The sequence below is a fragment of the Phocoena phocoena genome, chromosome 9, assembly GCF_963924675.1.
Source record: "Phocoena phocoena chromosome 9, mPhoPho1.1, whole genome shotgun sequence".
Lineage (NCBI taxonomy): Eukaryota > Metazoa > Chordata > Mammalia > Artiodactyla > Phocoenidae > Phocoena > Phocoena phocoena.
The window spans coordinates 68,735,081-68,754,180 of NC_089227.1; the positions used below are offsets into that span (position 1 = coordinate 68,735,081).

The 19,100-nt window shown below is 37.6% G+C and overlaps 1 protein-coding gene across 1 annotated transcript in view; it reads right to left on the reverse strand.

The window, feature by feature from the left end:
* DOCK4 (dedicator of cytokinesis 4) overlaps positions 1–19,100 on the reverse strand; it is a 274,676-nt gene that overhangs the window by 48,787 nt on the left and 206,789 nt on the right. Inside the window, 7 exon segments of the mRNA XM_065883569.1 lie at positions 2,175–2,235; positions 3,110–3,205; positions 3,350–3,376; positions 8,280–8,365; positions 10,042–10,190; positions 17,945–18,003; positions 18,733–18,833. Of these exon segments, the coding sequence (XP_065739641.1) occupies positions 2,175–2,235; positions 3,110–3,205; positions 3,350–3,376; positions 8,280–8,365; positions 10,042–10,190; positions 17,945–18,003; positions 18,733–18,833 (579 nt within the window).

Here is a 19,100-nt window from a genome sequence, read left to right on the forward strand (position 1 = left end):
CTCCAGTTGCGGCGAGGCGGGGGCTACTCTTTGTTGCGGTGCTCAGGCTTCTCATTGCGGTGGCTTCTCTTGTTGCGGAGCACAGGCTCTAGGGCGCGTGGGCTTCAGTAGTTGTGGCACGTGGGCTCAGTAGTTGTGGCTCGCGGGCTCTAGAGCGCAGGCTCAGTAGTTGTGGTGCATAGACTTGTGGTGCATGCTCCATGGCATGTGGGATCTTCCAGGACCAGGGCTCAAACCCATGTCCCCTGCATTGGCTGATGGACTCTTAACCCCTGCGCCACCAGGGAAGTCTGATAAGGACTATTCTTGGTCAGTGCAAAACTAGCAAGATAAATTCATTGTCTCAGGTGGATACTGACGGGGCCACTGATTTTATTTATTAAGTCTCTGGCTTATTCCTACTGGGAAACTAGAATAAACACATTTAGGTGGAAGTATTCATTCTTTCATCCGAGGAAATGACCTCTCCTGTTATACCGGTTGAGGAAATGAACCTAGGGTCTACATTTATTTGTGTACCTCTAAACAGAGGACGCTGTGAAAGGAGATGGAGACAATGGAAGACGATTCCTTTGGAAAAAGGTAAAGGCTTTCCTTTGAGGCTATTTATGAGACTTTGTGTTTGGAGTTGGGGTAGAGTCAAGATTAAGGAGATAAACTGAGAAAACCTGAAGCTGACAGAGCACTTGGCTTTTCTCCCCAGATACTGATGTACAAGCAGGGACGTGGAAGGAGATCAGGCTGAGGACCTTGACCCTGGTGAAAGGCCCGCAAAAAGCTGGGAAAGCACAGAAAGGAAATTTAAAAGTGGAAATGACTGTGCTCAAGGTTAGAAATAAGTGCTAAGAGGAGAGATAATGGGTTGACCCAGTGAGCTTGGCCTGATGGCCTGCAGGTTACTATTGGGTCTGACGATAAGAATTACTGAAGAAACTGCATAACAAGAAGTAGCCTGATAGAGGATGATCAGGTCTTACTATTTTTAGCAACTGATATTGGAGGTGGAGGTGTAACAATTAAATGCAAAAATGAAGAGGAAGTGGTAGGCGTGGTAAAAAAGGATAAAGTCATATACTCAGAGATGTAGTACAGTGAGAAAACAAATTAGTGAAACAGATTAAAAAGACGGTCATAAGAAAGCAAAAAATCCTGAGCTCTGAAGAGGGGCTGTGAGGGGAATAAACAAAACAAAACAAAAAAACCTGAAATCGATGAGCTAAGACAGGACAGAATCAGAATGGGGGACAAAACAAATTTTAAGGTGCAGACAAATAGAGAAAAAAGGGCATGTGAGAGACTCATGGATCAGAGTAAGAGTTAGAATTCTGTCTGTGCAAGTACTTAGAATAGATGGTGAGGTTTCATCTATTCTGCAAAACAAGAAAAACAAACCATGATATTCACTAATTTAGAACCAAAGCAGTCACAACGCATTCCTGTATTTTAAATCTGATTAAGGTAAATTATCAAAAGCATCCATTTATACTATATTAAAATTTGAAAAAGGAATGTGAATGTATAATCCTTCTTTTGCTCTGTAGTGAGAATACCATTCTATTTGATAATTAGTTATGAGACATTTCAGTACAAATTTTGTGTTCCTAGAACTGTTCTGTTGTAGCCTATTATCCTTACCCAATATTTATTTTTATTCTCAAAAACGTCTTGTTTGGGTGAGAAATTATGTGGTCATCCTAGTTATAATCCACAACTTAACAACAGCGGTATTATGGATTTAATTTGCAAAGAAGCTAGAGAGTGAAAATTCATGTGCTAAATAGGAAACTGTCATTTGTTCAGAAAAGAACATTAATATTTATTAAAACCTAGAATACATATAAGAAGGGCAGAAAGAAACTGTCTACACAAAAGTGAAAAGACTTTTCTCCAGGGACATCATGCTTTTCCCTAGGAGAGCAACAAAAGACTCCAGGGCAGAGGAGCGATGCAACAGGAGAAGCCTGGCGTCACTCTGGGATTTTACAGTGGGACCATTCTGCAGTGTTCGAAGCTCAGAATTTTCTGGCATTTAATTCAACCTGAAGCAAAAACATATCGAAACTCTTTTAAGAAACACCCAGATAAAGACACATGGTGGCTGATAAACAAAACAGTATTTCTGTGAAAAAGCAAACGTTAGGATATAAGGAGGAAAAGGGAAATTGTTTACGAACCAGGAGGCTCACGGTGCAGCCAATCTTTTTGCCATCTACCTCGCCCATTTTCATGCAGTCCCTAAAAACAAAAAGCAAGAGTCAGAACACAGAACTTCCTTCCTAGGGGTGAACACAGTTTGTTCTTTTAGGAAGAAAAAATAAAAAAGGATCTGTCAGAGACTAGAGGCAATTTGCAAGTTGCTGTTCAGATGAGGCTTGGCAGAATAGAGGCAGTGCCCCAGGAAGCGTGAGCTTGGGAGAGGCTGGGGAGGGGGGCGGTCAGACCCTGCTGAGCACCAGCGTCGCTGAGAATTTCACTGCCAGGTGGACTGTGCTCCCTCTCAATAGACGGGGGCTCCAGGAAGGGGAGGAGTGAAGGTGTGTTATTACACACCTCTTACTTGGGGTGAGAAGGATCTGCTAAGCCTGGCCATTAGCAGTGAGAATGAAGCGTTTATTCTTAAAACACCATGCGTTTAAGTGGGATGAACTGCTTCAACAGTTTAGATCATTTCCAAATCAAAAAATGACTCTGAAAGCTAACGGTGTGAGTTTCATCCCCCCTCTCCTTTTCTAAGAAAGCAGCATGGTTGTACAATTGTTGGTTTCACTGTCATCACCCTAAGATGAATGGATCTACTGGTTCTAACGGGTGAGTCTAAACACCAAGAAAAAAGATTTCTTTAATAACAGGACTGTCTCAATTCACTGAGACTTTAAAAGAACTGTCAAAACCCATACAACAAAACATAAAAAAGGAAAAGCAAAGAAAAAACTCTGAACCAGCTAGTTAGAGGTCTGTTATTTTACTGCTCAAGGTTCCACGGTCTGATTATCAATTCTTTGAGTGATTAACCCAAGGGCAATGTCGACTGTATTCTAACTCTCAGACTTTCTCAGGGGAGCGCGGCATATCTGGAAAACCGGGAGGGCGGGGGGTGGGCTCGGCTTACCTGTAATCTAACAACCTCTCCATTAGACGAGTTACAGTGGCGATTAATGAAACACCACTCTCCCTCCATGTTTCCCGCTCAATTTTCTTTAGTAGACTGGAAAAGAAAGAACCCAGGGCATTTTCAACATTTATTTTTATCAGTCACCATGACAACCATTTTACTTTCATCAATACCTTAAATGCCTTAGCAACCACTGCAACATCTCACAAGTAGCACAATTTGCAAACAATGTCTTACCTAGGATAGGGACCAAATAGTGGAATTCTAATCCAGGAAGCATTGACAAAGCAAATTGATTTTCATTATCCAAGTCATCAAGTACGAACACATGCATATAAAACATATTTTCAAAATATGCAAGCACCTCACAGCTCAAAGACATTGTTTCCTAGCTTCTCTCTTCCACTAACAGAGGCTTGCACCTCACCACACCAAACCACACTGCGAAAAGCGAAAACAGGAGTGCCTCTAAGTTTACTTTTAAGTAAGATCTTGCTTTATTCACATAAAAATGTTTTCCTACCTCTCAGTGGAATGCATCTTCATCCAAGCAATTTTACTGCAATGCAACTGCTACAGGAAAATCCTTGTACAGACGGTATGACGTTTTGCGTTTTTTCCTTTCACTTAACAGTTGCCCACTCAATACATATTGTACTATCTGTGCACTCACTCAACAGTTTCATTCATTTTGTCATTAATCACAGAGGATTTTCTATGTGGTTGTTACAGCAGATTGATGACAAGTACCGAACCACATCTCTCCTCCTACATTTTCCCTAATCTTAAGCACCTTGGAGCAGAGGCACTGCTATGTAAACACAAAACAATAACAATCATAATAATTAGGCTCTGTTTTACTTTGACTCCCACCTCTCGGCAAATTAACCATATACTTGGCAAAAACCTTTACGACTGAACTTTCCCCAAAAGAAAAAAGTAAGAACATAGGCATGACAATATGAGGATACTTTGCCCTCCTAAATTTAATGATCATTATTTCTAAAATGTTGTTCCCCTTTCATCTTGGTTTCAGGAATAACATAGAGAGAAACCATTTCGTACAAGTACCATCTCAGCCTATCCTATACTGTGCTTTGTAGAAAAAAAGCTATTTTGTCAAAGCTGTTTTTTTTTGCTCTGTGGCTACGTTCTCTCTCAATCTTCCTTCCCACTCCCCACTGCTTCTTCTTGCTATTACCATTCCAGTGCCCAGCCCTCCGTCTTATCTCCTCATCTGGTGTCTATGCATCCCTGATCATTTGTTTTTCTGGTTTATTCTGAACTGTTTCCTAGATTAAGGAGGGGAAGAGGGGAAGAAATAGCACATGAGGGATGGAACTCACCCTGACTAATCCCCCAGGGAAAGGTCCCCTAGTTTGTTCTAAATGTATTTTCTTTTAAAAAGCCTCTGAGAAGCACCTGTTTCAAGCTTAAACGCCAAACTGGTATTGAACCAAGTACTCAAATGAAAATCTGCCTGCCAAAGCAATGCAGGATGATGGAGAAATCTTCCCAAGTGACAGCCCACACCTCATATACTTTAGAGGCTGAAAAACAAAGAACTCAAGTTAGGTAATAATTCTAAAAATATATAGAGACTTCTTTTACAGGCATGAGTTTCATTAATTTGCACAGCCTCTGGCTGCAGGAAGAAATCTGAGCTACAGAATCCTCTTGTAAAAAGAGGCACAGCTCTGCACAGCCTGTTCCCTTGACTAACACAAGACCCAAATATCAGGACCAAGCCTAGAACCCAGTTCATCTGCTTTCTCGGCCAGGCTAGTTCTTTCTGTGGGGAAGCTTGCCCTCCCAGTTTACCTGATACACACTGATAAGGAGAAGCTATCAGACAAGAAGAGAAGAGTCTCTCTAGATAACCTGGGTGACACTGATCTACAATTTGGTATATTTCTATTTGGTCTATAATCATGCTGATGTGCCCATGGTGAGTACACAGGGAACTCATCTAATCACAGTGCAAGGTGATTTCTTCTTTTCTTTTTTTGAGGCACTAAAATGATGAATGGTTGCTACATGAACTAATGCACTAGACTTTACATACATGTCAAAAGATCATTAACTATGCATCATTCTTTTCTAATGTTTTTAAACCATTTTTAAAAACGGCAGTATAGTTGATTTACAATATTGTGTTAGTCTTAGGTGTACAGCAAAGTGATTCAGTTATATATATACATATATATGTATTCATTCTCAGATTATTTTTCATTATTGGTTATTACAAGACATTGAATATAGTTCCCTGTGCTATATAATAGGTCCTTGTTTCTATTTCATATACAGAAGTATGTGTATTAGGATAAATTAGGATAAACTCCTAATTTATCTCCCCCCCCTACTCCAAGGTGATTTCTTATTGCTAATTGATAGGCAATGGGACTCCATAACATTGAAGAGCAGGATAAGCCACGGTCCTGCAGGATGACACACTGCCCAACAGGCTTTTACTTTGTGAAGGAATATGAAGGGTGTAGAATTTGACCCTCAGTCTACCTCTCTCTGTATCCTAACAGGATTGTGTGGAGGCCAACACTTATATGAAACACCTGTGTCTGTGCACACTTCTTAATCCAAAGAGTTAGATACCTAAGTATGTGCTACATGGCTAATCCTCTGTCTGCAAACTATAATTAAATGTGTGATCACTAAACAAAGATCTATGAAATGATTTGGAGTCTTACTGAATTATTTAGAGCAACACACGATAGAGCACAGTAAAGGACTGAGGTGGAGGTTACCTCTTCCGGAAAGCCCCTTTAGAACCCCCGAGGCTACTGGTACCCCACTGTGTTCTCCTACAGCACAGTCACTGCTGCATCTCCAGCCTTAGAAGAGCACCTAGCACAGGAAGATGCTCAACAAATGAAGCTGAATGAGTGAATGAAGTGGATCCAGGGAAGCAGAATTTCATTCTGATACCTTATTCTGAATATCACATGGATGGCAATGATCCACAATTTCAGCATTATCAAATCCTGACCCCTATTTATTCCAAAAAGATGTAGCGTGGGTAAATGCAGATAATGTGAGGGTCAGCGAAAGATGAGTTCTTAGGAAGGAAGTTACTATATAAATTTACAGTCTCATTCTAAGGAGGTTACTTTGGCAAGTACATACTACATTTTCAGTACATACTACATACATAGTACATACTACATACATAGTACATACTACATTTTCAGGAAGCAGTGAGCTCCTTTCAGCTTCTGAACAAATTTTAAGAAGTTTTAGACATGAAATACAGAGAGCAAATGAGAATCTGTACCATAGTGGCATGTGTTCCTAATTCATAATGTGTGCAGTGACTCACTGTGATTATACTAATTCATTGTGATTTCTATTGCCAGAAAAGCATTTTATTGTTTCCTGAAATATAGTTGGATTTTCACTTTCTTTTCTGAGCCCAGGTAGTAATGAAAGAAAAATATTTATAGTAATATTTCTAGTAATATGTTAAAAATCAACAAAAGAATAAAAATCTCCATGGAATGAATCAGGCACCTTAAAATAGTCCTAATTATAGAGGCTTAATATTGTAATTATTGGTTTGATTTTAACGTCAAGGTACATCTTCTATTTCAAAGCCATATTTACACACAAGCAATCCAAACTGCATGCTATCAGGCCTTTATTAAAGTTGATAAGAGGCACTATGGAGCTATGTGAGTGTTTATTAATCTTGTGAATTTATCATAAATAATTAATCACAAATCTCAAGAGATTCGTTTTACTGAGTGTTTTCTCATTTTAGTTCTTTGTTCAAACCAAGGACTAGTAACTGAACTGAGAGTGGTTTTCAAAAGCAATTTATTATATTGGATGAGGTTTTAATCAGAATTCTTGCTAAACTCCAGCTGTCACGAAAGACAGATGCTTTGTACACTAGAATGAACGAGGGCTTGGTGAATGATTATTAAAAGTTCCAGTTTAATTACAGTATCAGAGGAAAATGGCGTTGTTCAGGACTCAGTACAAAGAATGTATTTTATCATCCACCACTACCACAAGAAATCTGTGTACCCCTTCTTGGCTTTTCCTTTCAATATAATTTTCTTAAAAGCTTCAAGAATGATTTTGAATCAGGCAAGTTGAAATCTATCAGTCACTAGTAATACTTTTCAAGCCTATATATTAATGTATCCACTGCCCTAAACTTACGATCATAAAACGAATTACAGAATTTTGTGTTTGGCTATCAGTACTAAAGCATTAATATTTAGTTTTAGGTGATACTTGGGTGTAAATATAAGTAAAAGCGTATTTTGTGATAGAAAAATGTATTGCTAAATTGTTTTTGCACTTATGAAAGAACCGCAAACATTTCCCAAGCACAAAGAACTGGTTCTTCCTTCAAAAAGAAACACTTCATAAGTATAAGAGGTTTGAAAATGACTAAGATCCATAGAAAGCTGTAGAGGAAACGAGTGCTAGAATTAAAATCCTAAAGCACTAGAACCTTCTATGTATCCTCTCTGGCCATTTCACACAGTGGATGAATACTTGGTATAAGCACTTCATCTCATGATAGTGATCACATTCTTTCCTTAGTAAGATAACCTCAAAGTCTCCTTACAGTATTATTTCTCTATCCTCCATACAAATCCTAATCACAGAATTTACTAAAAACGACTTGCTTCTGTGATATTCTAATAAGAAACATTTAGGAAGAAATTAATAATGCTGAATGAGCAGTAAGTATCGATGAATTAAATCAATTGTTGAAGAACAGATGCAAACTGGGTTAATTTTCCCAACAGCAAAGCAACCAAGGATATCTCGTTTCGGAAAGCGCTGTGCACAAATACTACAATCACACCACTATCGTGTCTTCTCCTCTCCCACTCGTGACCCTATTTAAAATCATTATCTTGCAGCCCCAGTGTAAAAATTACTAGGCATGAGAAGAGTGGAATTTGTTATATGACGCTTGCAACCTGCCCTAATCAGAGATTAATACAAGGAGGTATGTCTAATTCTCAACATAACAAGATCCATTCGCCAGTTAAGCAATTCTCCTTTATTTCACACTCCACAAAGACAAAGCACTCCTGTGAGACCCGAGCTGTCTTTGTAGCTCTCAGCTGCCCAGCACTGACACCAAATCCCCGGAACAGAATCCACTTGAGATAAACATGTTACTCACATACTGTTGAAGAGCTCACGGTATGTTTCATCACCTTTGCCTTCTGACATCAGGCTGTCCAGTTTGTCAATGAGCTTGGCTTCCACCTGAAACAGACCCAAATGTTACTCTCCTTCCTCCCTTTCACAAGTAGGATTTTCTAGGCATATCGAAACATATTTATTTCTGCACAGGAAAAAGCCATAGTAAATTTTGTGAAAGCGACATTATCAGCTGTGGTTAACAGGAGACACCCCCTTGGAATTCTAGGGGGCCAATTTAGATGCAGGCACATACTTCAAACTCCCGGTAGGGTAGCATGTGCTGTCGCCAAAGACTTCTATTTGTTGATTCAAACACAAATGCCTGCAGCCCAGCTTAAATGTTTGAATTCTTTATTTAGGAGCTGTAAAAGCTGGCAAGTCTCATTTTTTTTTTAAAAATCATGATATATATAAGAACATCAGCAAACTACCATATCCACAAACATTCATTTAAATCTTTGATGTGTTTTGTATCTATTTTCTTTCTCAAAACAGCTCGAGGTCGCACTAAATCTTTGCTAAAGTTGAGAATCTGTCCTAACCATGTACAGATGGTAGATCCATAGACATATTCTAAGTCAGCAATAGGCAGCGTGAGAGAGAAAGGACATATTTCCTGAAAACTGTAGTCAAAACATTTATATTTTCAAGAACATAAATCCTTTAGGACTTCAGTATCAGGAAGGCAGAAATAAATATCCCTCATCTGTCGGAGGCAACAGAGGAGACAGAAAATGAAGAATCTCTGCCTGGCCAGAGAGAGTTAAACAACTAGGGGTAGGGAGGGATATTTGACTTTGGCAAGGGACTAAACACAATTTCCCTTTGAATCAAATTTCAATAAGGGGATAAAGAGAAAAGGAAAGAAAAGTGGGTCTTCCCCAATACAATTTTTAAACAGCCTTTCATTCATGTACTAGCTTTCTTGAAAGTAAATGTAGAGATTGATACAGATGAAATGCCATGCTTTTGGCAACAGGAGGGTCCTATGTATGCATTCAGCTTGCTTGTACAGTTGACAATCATTTCTAAGACTTGAGAAGGCCTTCATCTGGAGAAGCAAGAAAGATCCTTCACACAGGAGAGTGCAATGACTGTGTGAAGAGATAGTAGGTCTGCTGTCTCCAATAGGAGTGACTTGGCATGGCAAAAGCAGTTGATTTCTGCTATGAGAACTGGTTTTGGAATAAGAACGTCTGTCTTTCCAAAACTGGAGCAGAGCTATTAGATCTTATGTCAAAGAGAAATGTTAGGCTCATCTCCTCAGAATTTCCTTTACAACAATTTCTACTGCTTTTCCCTTTAAATTAATTCTCAATGCTTCAAGCAAAGAGCAATAAAACATACTGTGCATCAAATGTTCAAAGCTAAGCCATTCACCAAATACAATGGGCAGACAACTGAGAGGTCAATGATTTTAAGAATCATTAACCTTCTGATTCCTCCGTGTTGTGTCTAGCTGGGAGCAAATAAAGTCTCTGCCAGTTCTTAAACACAGACCTAGGAAATCACAGGATTTTTTAGCTGAAAGGGAATGAAATTTTTTTTAGGGCTTCTCGGAGACCCAGTGAAACACACTACCAGAGAGGTGTCCGAGGCTACGCAGCTTGGGAGTAGGCAGCCCAGGCTGAAATCTGGTTCGGTGCTCATTCCGCAACTCAGAGTTGAATGCAGTGGCTCAGAGATGCTCAAAGAGAACTGAAACTCTTCCAGCTGCTCCGAGGAGCACATCCGCCTACCTGTTTAAAATTGCCACTTCGCCTCTGCTCCCAGTCCATCATATCGTGAAAAATAGGAATCATGACATTCCGGAGATCTGGCTGGGGTATCAAGGTCACTTCCAGGAAGGGGCCAATCAGGGCAGGGATGAAATGAAGCTTGTGTTCTCCTAAATTGAATACAATATTTATGTTTCAGTATATTTAGTTTGAATAAGATTTCAGAAAATTAGTATTATAGTTTGTTTAAAACTGTCGTCACGAGAATACATTCAATTACAGTTGTCTCCTCAAGCAAGAAAATATTCCCCTAAAGAGATATATAAACAGTAAATTTCCATATGTTAATATTTCTTCATTATTTTTAATTAAAAAACTAGGGATTTACCCTTTTCACAGTTTAAAAAAGCCATAAGATACAATTAAACATTACATAAATCATTGGGAATTGGTTATGTATACTATTGTACATTCACACATTAAAATTCTTATGCAATCATTAAAAATGAGGTTGAAGAATAACACAAGTGAAGTTTTTCAATATAATTAACTGAAAAAGCAAGGTACTATACAGTATACACAGGTACATCTTTCATTTAAAATGAAAATATATATAAGAGTCTAGAAGATTATATCCCCTAATACTAACCACAGTGGTTATCTCTGGGTGATGATATTACTGGTGATTTTTATATATGAAAAAGGTGGTTCCTATCTGTATTATATAATTTTCTTGCTTTTTTATATAATAAACATACAGCCTAAATAAACATTTAAACGTTGGTGCAAACAAAAAATAAACAATTTTCTGAAAAGACTACAATGTGGTAACAGTGAGCTCAAAATGGTGTTTAGCAAGTGCTCCAAGGTATGGTATCGATAATTCAGAGGAAAGGAAGGTGGAGGGTGGGCTGGACGTAGATGATTTTGTCTAGCATATGAGTGTTGAGTTCAGTCCATTATCCTAGTCATCCATGTTAAATCTCAGAGTTTCTATTTTTTTTTTTTGCGGTACGCGGGCCTCTCCCGTTGCAGAGCACAGGCTCCGGACACGCAGGCTCAGTGGCCATGGCTCACGGGCCTAGCTCTCCGCGGCATGTGGGATCTTCCCAGACCAGGGCAGGAACCCGTGTTCCCTGCATCGGCAGGCGGACTCTCAACCACGGCGCCACCAGGGAAGCCCCGGATCTTTGTTTTTAATCTTTCCTGAGTCTGGCATTCCTTGACCTCTCTAACAAAGAACATCATTAGCATGCACTTATTTTATTTACCACTATTTCACTGAGTATTGTTGAATCTCCTTTTAAAAAGTGTTTTCCATTTATAGACATTTTACAATGTGATTTTCTTCTTTTAAAAATTTTTTACTATGAAAAATCTCAAATGTACACAAAATTACAAAGATTAGTAAAATCAATCCCCACATAACCATCATCTAGCTTCAATAATTATCAAATTTTTTTTGCTAATCTTGTTTCACCTATCAACCCAACTATTTTTTTCCCTGGGAAATATTAAACCAAGTCAGAGACATCATAACATTCTACTTGTACAAACATCAGTAAGCATCTTTAACAGGTAGGTCATTTTATAAATATAGAATCCCAGTGCCTTTATCACTTCTTCAAAAAAGGCAAACAGTAATTCCTCAAATTAATCTAAAACCAGCCTATATTAAAATTTTCCTGATTGTCTTAAAACATGTCATTTACAGTTGGCTTGTTTCAATCATAATGCAAACAAAATTCATATGCTCTATTTTGTGGCCTGATTTTCTAGGACAGTAGAGAAGCCATACCCACATTTAAATCATTGTGCAGGAATGTATGAGGCTAGCCTTCTTTACTGAAAACAGTTTGGGAACAAAGAATCTGTGCAACCCGTACAAGCCTTCCATCATAGAAAATTTTACTCTTATCCAATCCGCAAAGCAAAATCTTGAGCTATGTATAGCAATGGTAAAATAAACTTCATTTAGATTATTTCTTTTTAAATCACAGATTTAGTATACTTTTCCCATCTCTAATTGTCAGCCACATGGTCTTGTTTTGAAGTATTTAGGGCACCTGCTACTTGGGCTGTTGTATATTTATTCACACAGAGCAGCCTGTTAGGGAAGTATTGATTTTTCTACAGCAGTTACAAGACACTGTGTTTGCAAATGTGGAAGAGAAGCCCACTTTATATTTAGTAAGAATGTTAGTTCAACTAAAAATAGAAAGAAAAAACTTAACCTTGCAGCATGATGAATGGCAAAGGTGGGACACAGCAGTAAAGAATAACCTCTTTCTTTGTAGACTATCCTTGCAAGTATAGGTACAAACATATAAATTTGGGGGAGAAAATTCATGCCTTCCCCCGTCTTGTTTTTTATTGAGGTAACAGTGGTTTATAACATTATATGAATTTTGGGCGTACAACATTATATTTTGACTTCTGTATATGCTACAGCATGCTCACCACCAGAAGTTTAGTTTGCATCCATCACCATACAGTTGACTCCCTTTACCCATTTCACCCTCCCCCACCTCTCTTCCCCTCTGGTAACCATTAATCCATTCTCTGTATCTATGTGTTTGTTTCATTTTGTTTGTTCATTTATTTACTTTTAATATTCTGCATTAATGAAATCATATGGTCTGACTTATTTCACTTAGCATAATACCCTCAAGGTTGTCACAAATGGCAAGATTTCACATTTCTTATGACTGAGTAGTATTCCATTGTATGTACACACAGCATCTTCTTGATCTATTCATCTGTTGATGGACACTTAGGTTGTTTCCATCTCTTGGCTATTGTAAATAATGCTGTAATGAACATAGGGGTGCATATATCTTCTCAAATTAGTGTTTTGTTTTTTTTTTTGGGCATTCTTTGGATAAATATCCAGAAGTAGCATTACTAGGTTATATGGTAGATCTAATCTTAATTTTTTGAGCAATCTCCATACTATTTTCCATAGTGGCTGCACCAATTTACATTCCCATCAACAGTATAAGAGCGTTCCCTTTCCTTCGCATCCTGTCCAGCACTGCTATTTCTTGTCTTTTTGATAACAGCCATTCTAATGGGCGTAAGGTGATAGCGCATTGTGGTTTTGATAGGAATTTCCCTAATAATTAGTGATGCTGAACATCTTTTCATGTGCCTGTCGGCCATCTACATATCTTCCTTGAAAAAGATGTCTATTCAGATCCTCTGCCCATTTTTTAATTGTTTTTTGTTGTTGTTGGGTTGTATGAGTTATTTATATATTTGGACATTAACCCACTATTGGATGTATGACTTGCAAATATCTTCTCCCATTTGGTAGGTTGTCTTTTTGTTCTGTTGATTGTTTCTTTTGCTGTGCAGATACTTTTTAGTTTTATGTAGTCCCATTTGTTTATTTTTGCTTTTGTTTCCCTTGCCTAAGTAGACATATCCAGGAAGATATTGCTAAGACTGATGTCAAAGAGTATACTGTCTATATTTTTCTCAGAATTCTATTGTTTCAGGTCTTACATTCAAGTCTTTAATCCATTTTTAGTTAATTTTTGTGTAGGTGTAAGATGGTGGTCTAGTTTCATTCTTTTGCTGTCCAGTTTACCCAGCACCATTTATTAGAGACTGTAGTTTCTCCATTTATGTTCTTTGCTCTCTTATAGTAAATTAATTGTCCATATATGTGTGGGTTTATGTCTGGGTTCTCGGTCCTGTTCCATTGATCTGTGTTTCTGTTTTTATGCCAATACCTTGCTGTTTTGATTACTACAGCTTTCTAGTTTAATTTGAAATCAGGGAGTGTGCTACCTCCAGCTTTGTTCTTTTTCTTAGGATTATTTTGGCTATTCAGGGTCTTTTGTGGTTCTATACAAATTCTAGGATTGTTTGTTCTATTTCTGTGAAAAATGTCATTGGGATTTTGATAGAGATTGCATTGAATTTGTAGATTGCTTTAAGTAATATGGACATCTTAACAATGTTAATTCTTCCATGAGCATGGGATAATTTTCCATTTCTTCGTGCCACCTTCAATTTCTTTCAACAATGTCTTACTGTTTTCAGTGTACACATCTTTCACCTCTGGTTAAATTTATTCCTAGGTATTTTATCCTCTACTCCCCTCCCACTGCAACAGAATATTTTTTAGTCCTTCAACTAATAAATTGAAAATACTGAGGAATAACACACCTAAGAAAAGGTGTTCACTTATCACTATTTGTTTTACTCTTCAAAAATAAATCGTTTTATCAAAACCACAATGAGATACCACCTCATAGCCATTAGGGAGGCTACTGTAAAAAAACAAAACAAAACAACAAGACGAGAACAAACAAAAAAAACAGGACATAAGTGCTGACAAGGACATGGAGAAACTGGAACCCTGTGCCCTGTTAGTAGGAATGGAAAATGGTGCAGTTGTTATGGAAAACAGTATGGTGATTCCTCAAAACTTAAAAACAGAATTATTTTTGTTTTGTGACAAAATGTGAGCATATGAACCACTGCTCACAGGTAAATCTAGGAGCTATAATGATCAGATTTGAAAATCCTAAAGCTTTATGTTTTGTCTATACATTTCTGTATGAAACTTGTATGTATAGTGCAATATTTATATTATGTATCAATGATATATGAACTCTTGATATACATGTTGTATCAAAAAAAAAGCTTTATGTTTAAAAGTAGACTAGTCCCTAAATTATATATGCCCCTTTTTTCCTTGTCCTCAGCAGAACGCAAAAACTAACTTATTTCTAGGATATGGAAGAGTTTCCACACTTCTGAGGTAAACACCAATGACCAAAATCTGATTTTCATATATTGTCCAGTAAAATTTGTGTTTCTAAATTAGGCCAACTGGAAAGTTTCAAGTAATTGTGTATTTAGTGACACCGGGCGTTTCCTCTACTCAATTTATTTTCCAAAACTTAGTGCTTTTTGTATCTACTAAAAACTATTGAGGATTTTAAATTATGAAATCATAACAGCTTACTTGCTTTATGAAAACATGGTGAATATGTCTTTATCAAGCTTTTCACTGCTCCACACAAACTGGACAAAAAGTTTAAAATATCAGATTTAAAAACTAAGCTTTTAATAGGCATGGACCATTTTTTCTTATATCCCTCAAAATAACTTGCACATGGCCAGTGCTTTATGGATTATGTTAAATTGAATCTATTGGCCTGTTCCATTAAAAATGAAAATCTATAATTATCTGAATAAATTTTCCTTTAGCATTCAAAATACTCAATATGACATATTTATAGGTAAACCAAATTATAACTAATGTATTTTGATATTCTTACGTAACAAGCTGACTTAAGCTCTACAAAGGTGTCAAAATACCCTGAATACTTAATTTTTATTATCATATCATATTTATAAAAATATATGTTGGAAAAGAGGTTTTAACATTTCTAAACATTCTCCAATTCCAGTTGTTGTATAGTAGCAATGACCTTTAAAATTCACCTGATGTTTTGGAAGTCTCAGACTGCAACTCTAGGGAAATAATGCAGAAAGGAATGAAGTGAAGATGTACACTCACCCTATCCTTGAACTATGTCATGCTGGGAATCTGTACTTGAGTATAATAAGTCTTTTCTAACACAGTGCTAGAGCTAGCCTTTAGGGCTGGAAAAACAAAGAAAGGGGAGAGCGTTGTCTAAAGCTGTGCCTTTTAATCTTTAGCCAAGTGCAAAAGAATCACCTGGAGAACTTGTAAAAACTCAGACTGCTCTGCCCGTCTCAGAGATTCTCAGAGATTCTATTCCAGTGGGTCTGGGGAGGAGTTAGAGAGTTTGCATTTCTTACAAGCTTCCAGGTGATGCTGTCTACTGAGTATCACTGTTCTAAGAGCACTGACCTCATAACGTGTTATGGGGACCATATGCTCCAGAGATTTATCACATTCTATAGATTTCTGATGAAAACTAAGACATAACATAAAACCCAGAGGGGTAGAAATATTTTTGTTAAAGACAAAATAGAGGAGAAGAGTTCATGAAGTACACAATGACTTCTTTAGTGAGACAAAAGGTGCCAGCTTTATTCAGCAAGCCATGGGTCATGGGCCTAAGGGAACAGGTATGACGGCTTGAAGAAAGATTTATGTGGAAATAACCATACACGGCAATACTGAGATTTATCTAGAAGAGGTTAACCTGCCCTGTTTTCTAACATTCTGTCAATTTAAACGAATCTGTCCTGGTCTTATCATTCTGTTTTTTTGTTTTTTGTGCGGTACGCGGGCCTTTCACCGTCGCAGGCTCTCCCATTGCGGAGCACAGGCTCCGGACGCGCAGGCTCAGCGGCCATGGCTCACCAGCCCAGCCGCTCCGCGGCATGTGGGATCTTCCCGGACCGGGGCATGAACCTGTGTCCCCTGCATTGGCAGGTGGACTCTCAACCACTGCACCACCAGGGAAGCCTGTCCTGGTCTTATCATTTGAGCTCCAACAAGAGCCTAAACCACAACAGCATTTCAATGCAGCATTCTTTGGAAAACACTTTGCTAAATTAATGCCAAATGCAATAGGGACATTCCAAGGGTCTTGATCTGTTTTTGAAAAACAAACACACAAAGAATCAATGAAACATGAAGACTGAGAGAAGTGTTCTTCAAATAAGACAAACTGATTTTTTTTTTTTTTTTGCGGTATGCGGGCCTCTCACCGCTGTGGCCTCTCCTGTTGAGGAGCACAGGCTCCAGACGCGCAGGCCCAGCGGCCATAGCTCACGGGCCCAGCCGCTCCGCGGCACGTGGGATCCTCCTGGACCGGGGCACGAACCCACGTCCCCTCCATTGGCAGGCGGACTCCCAACCACTGTGCCACCAGGGAAGCCCTGATGTTATTTTTGAGCTGAATCTAAAGACACCTCCTAGGCTTCTTCTGGCTGGTTTTAGACAGTCAGAGGTTACTTTCAAAGATGCTAACTCGCTTTATTTTTCCCTGAAATTATCAGCAAGCATTGAACACTGGGCTCAGTTATATATAACAAAGCTTCCTCAAATTGCCTTGTATATATTGTACATTTGAGGGATATCCTGGTCAAAAATCACTCTGTAACATGAATTGAAGTAAAATGATAATGGTTCTATTTTCACTTACAGAAAACAAATCCTGCCATTTCCAAGTTGTGCTTGGATGAGCCCAAGAGGAAAGATATAATACTTTCAGGTCATTATATATTCAATTCAAACACATCCATCACTTTAATAAATCACAAGGAGGAACTACAATGCAGTAACAGCAAATGAATACTATAAACTTGCATAGTTAACATACCAAAGTAAATACGTTATGACTTTCAATAAAGCAACCCTATGTCAATGAGATTTTAAAACAGCTTATCTTCTAAATATTGTTGTTTTCTACGCAACCAATTTGCTAGATAACATGCTCTATCTGCTGTGGTAGATTAACACAATTGGATCTAATTGTTTCTTAGCAACTGCAGATGCTTTAAAATCCTTTGGCTATACTCTTCATGATATAGGTCATTGGTTTTTAAGTTTCTAAGAGTACAGATGCTCAAGTCAATGTTTCATAAAGTTTATTCTAAATTTATTGTCATTCAGAGCCTCAATTCAGAGTTCTAGAAATTTTGAGCTGCTACAATTCCAAACTCTGAAAGGTTAGCTCATTGCTAGAATAGCATGTATTATTGGAACAATGTTAGATTATAAAATTTGTCATTCAGTAATAATGAAACACACAAAAGAAAGATGATTTTTCAGACAGACACCAATTTACAGAATTAGTTGTAACCTTATTCAATGCCAAAGTGTCAATTACTCTCTATAGATTTCTCTATTGATTTAGACATTTGGTTTCAAATGTTGTCATTGGTAAATTGGCCTTCTTCATTCGTTCACTTAAAAGGACAGTGATAAGCTAAAAATCAAGGTGCTTCTTTTTTCATCACTCACCTAGGTTCTGCCACATGCTGAAAATTTCACAACCCATCGTTACCCGCATGTCACCATACCTGAAATAGAACAAAAATCAAACCTGTTCAAAAGATTCCAGAACAAAGAAGTTATCTGTGTCTCTTTAGGACATAATCTATCATTCTGAATTAAAAGGCAATATGTTTGTAATTGAAGATGTTTAATGCAGGTGACTTTTCATTGAGGTATAACTGATATAACATCATATTGGTTTTAGGTGTCTAATGTAACAATTTGAATATCTGTATATATTGCAAAATGGTCACCACAATAAGTCCAGTTAATATGCATCACCATAACTAGTTACAAATTTTTTTCTTTTGATGAAAACTTTCAAGATTCACTCTCCTAGCTACTTTCAAATATGCAATACAGTATTATTAACTATAGTCACCATGCTGTATCCATGCTGTACCCACCATCCCCATGACTTATTTTTATAACTGGAACTTTGTACAATGTACATGTCTTGATGCCTCTAATTCAAATCCTCATGTAAATCCTTTTGTAAAACAGATTTGTCTCATAATTTTTCGCTTCTATGGTAATTTTGAATCCTGAAAGATTGAGGACAAAAATGTTTAAATAAGTTCAAAATAGTGAAATTTCCAGAAAGGACTGCTTGTTGTCCTCTTGGTCAATGCCTCTCCACTATGATTTCTAGTTATGGAGATCCGATTTATGAATCACTTGAACTAAAATACTCTTTAAAAGGCACCACATTTTATTTGCCTCATATTCTTACCCGATTATACACTGGTACTTACTTTTCTAACACCTTTTTCTTTTTGGAAGGTGTAAACATCTCTAACTGCAGACACAACTGGTTTATAAAAATGACTGCAAGGTAAAAGTAGGAATCCCAGATCTAAAACGAGAATGAGATATTTAAATACTATGGGGTTACAAAAATATTTACAGGTGAAGTGACATGATGCCTTGGATTTGCTTCAAAAGTGGTAAGTGAATGGGGGGTATAGTTGCAATAAGATTGGCCATGAGTTGGTAATAGTTGAAGCTGGGTATGGGTACACGAGGGATTCATCATACTATACTCTTTACTTTTATATATGTGTGAAATTTTCTATAACAAAGAAGTAAACTAACTAAATAAATACTATCTATTTTTGTATTG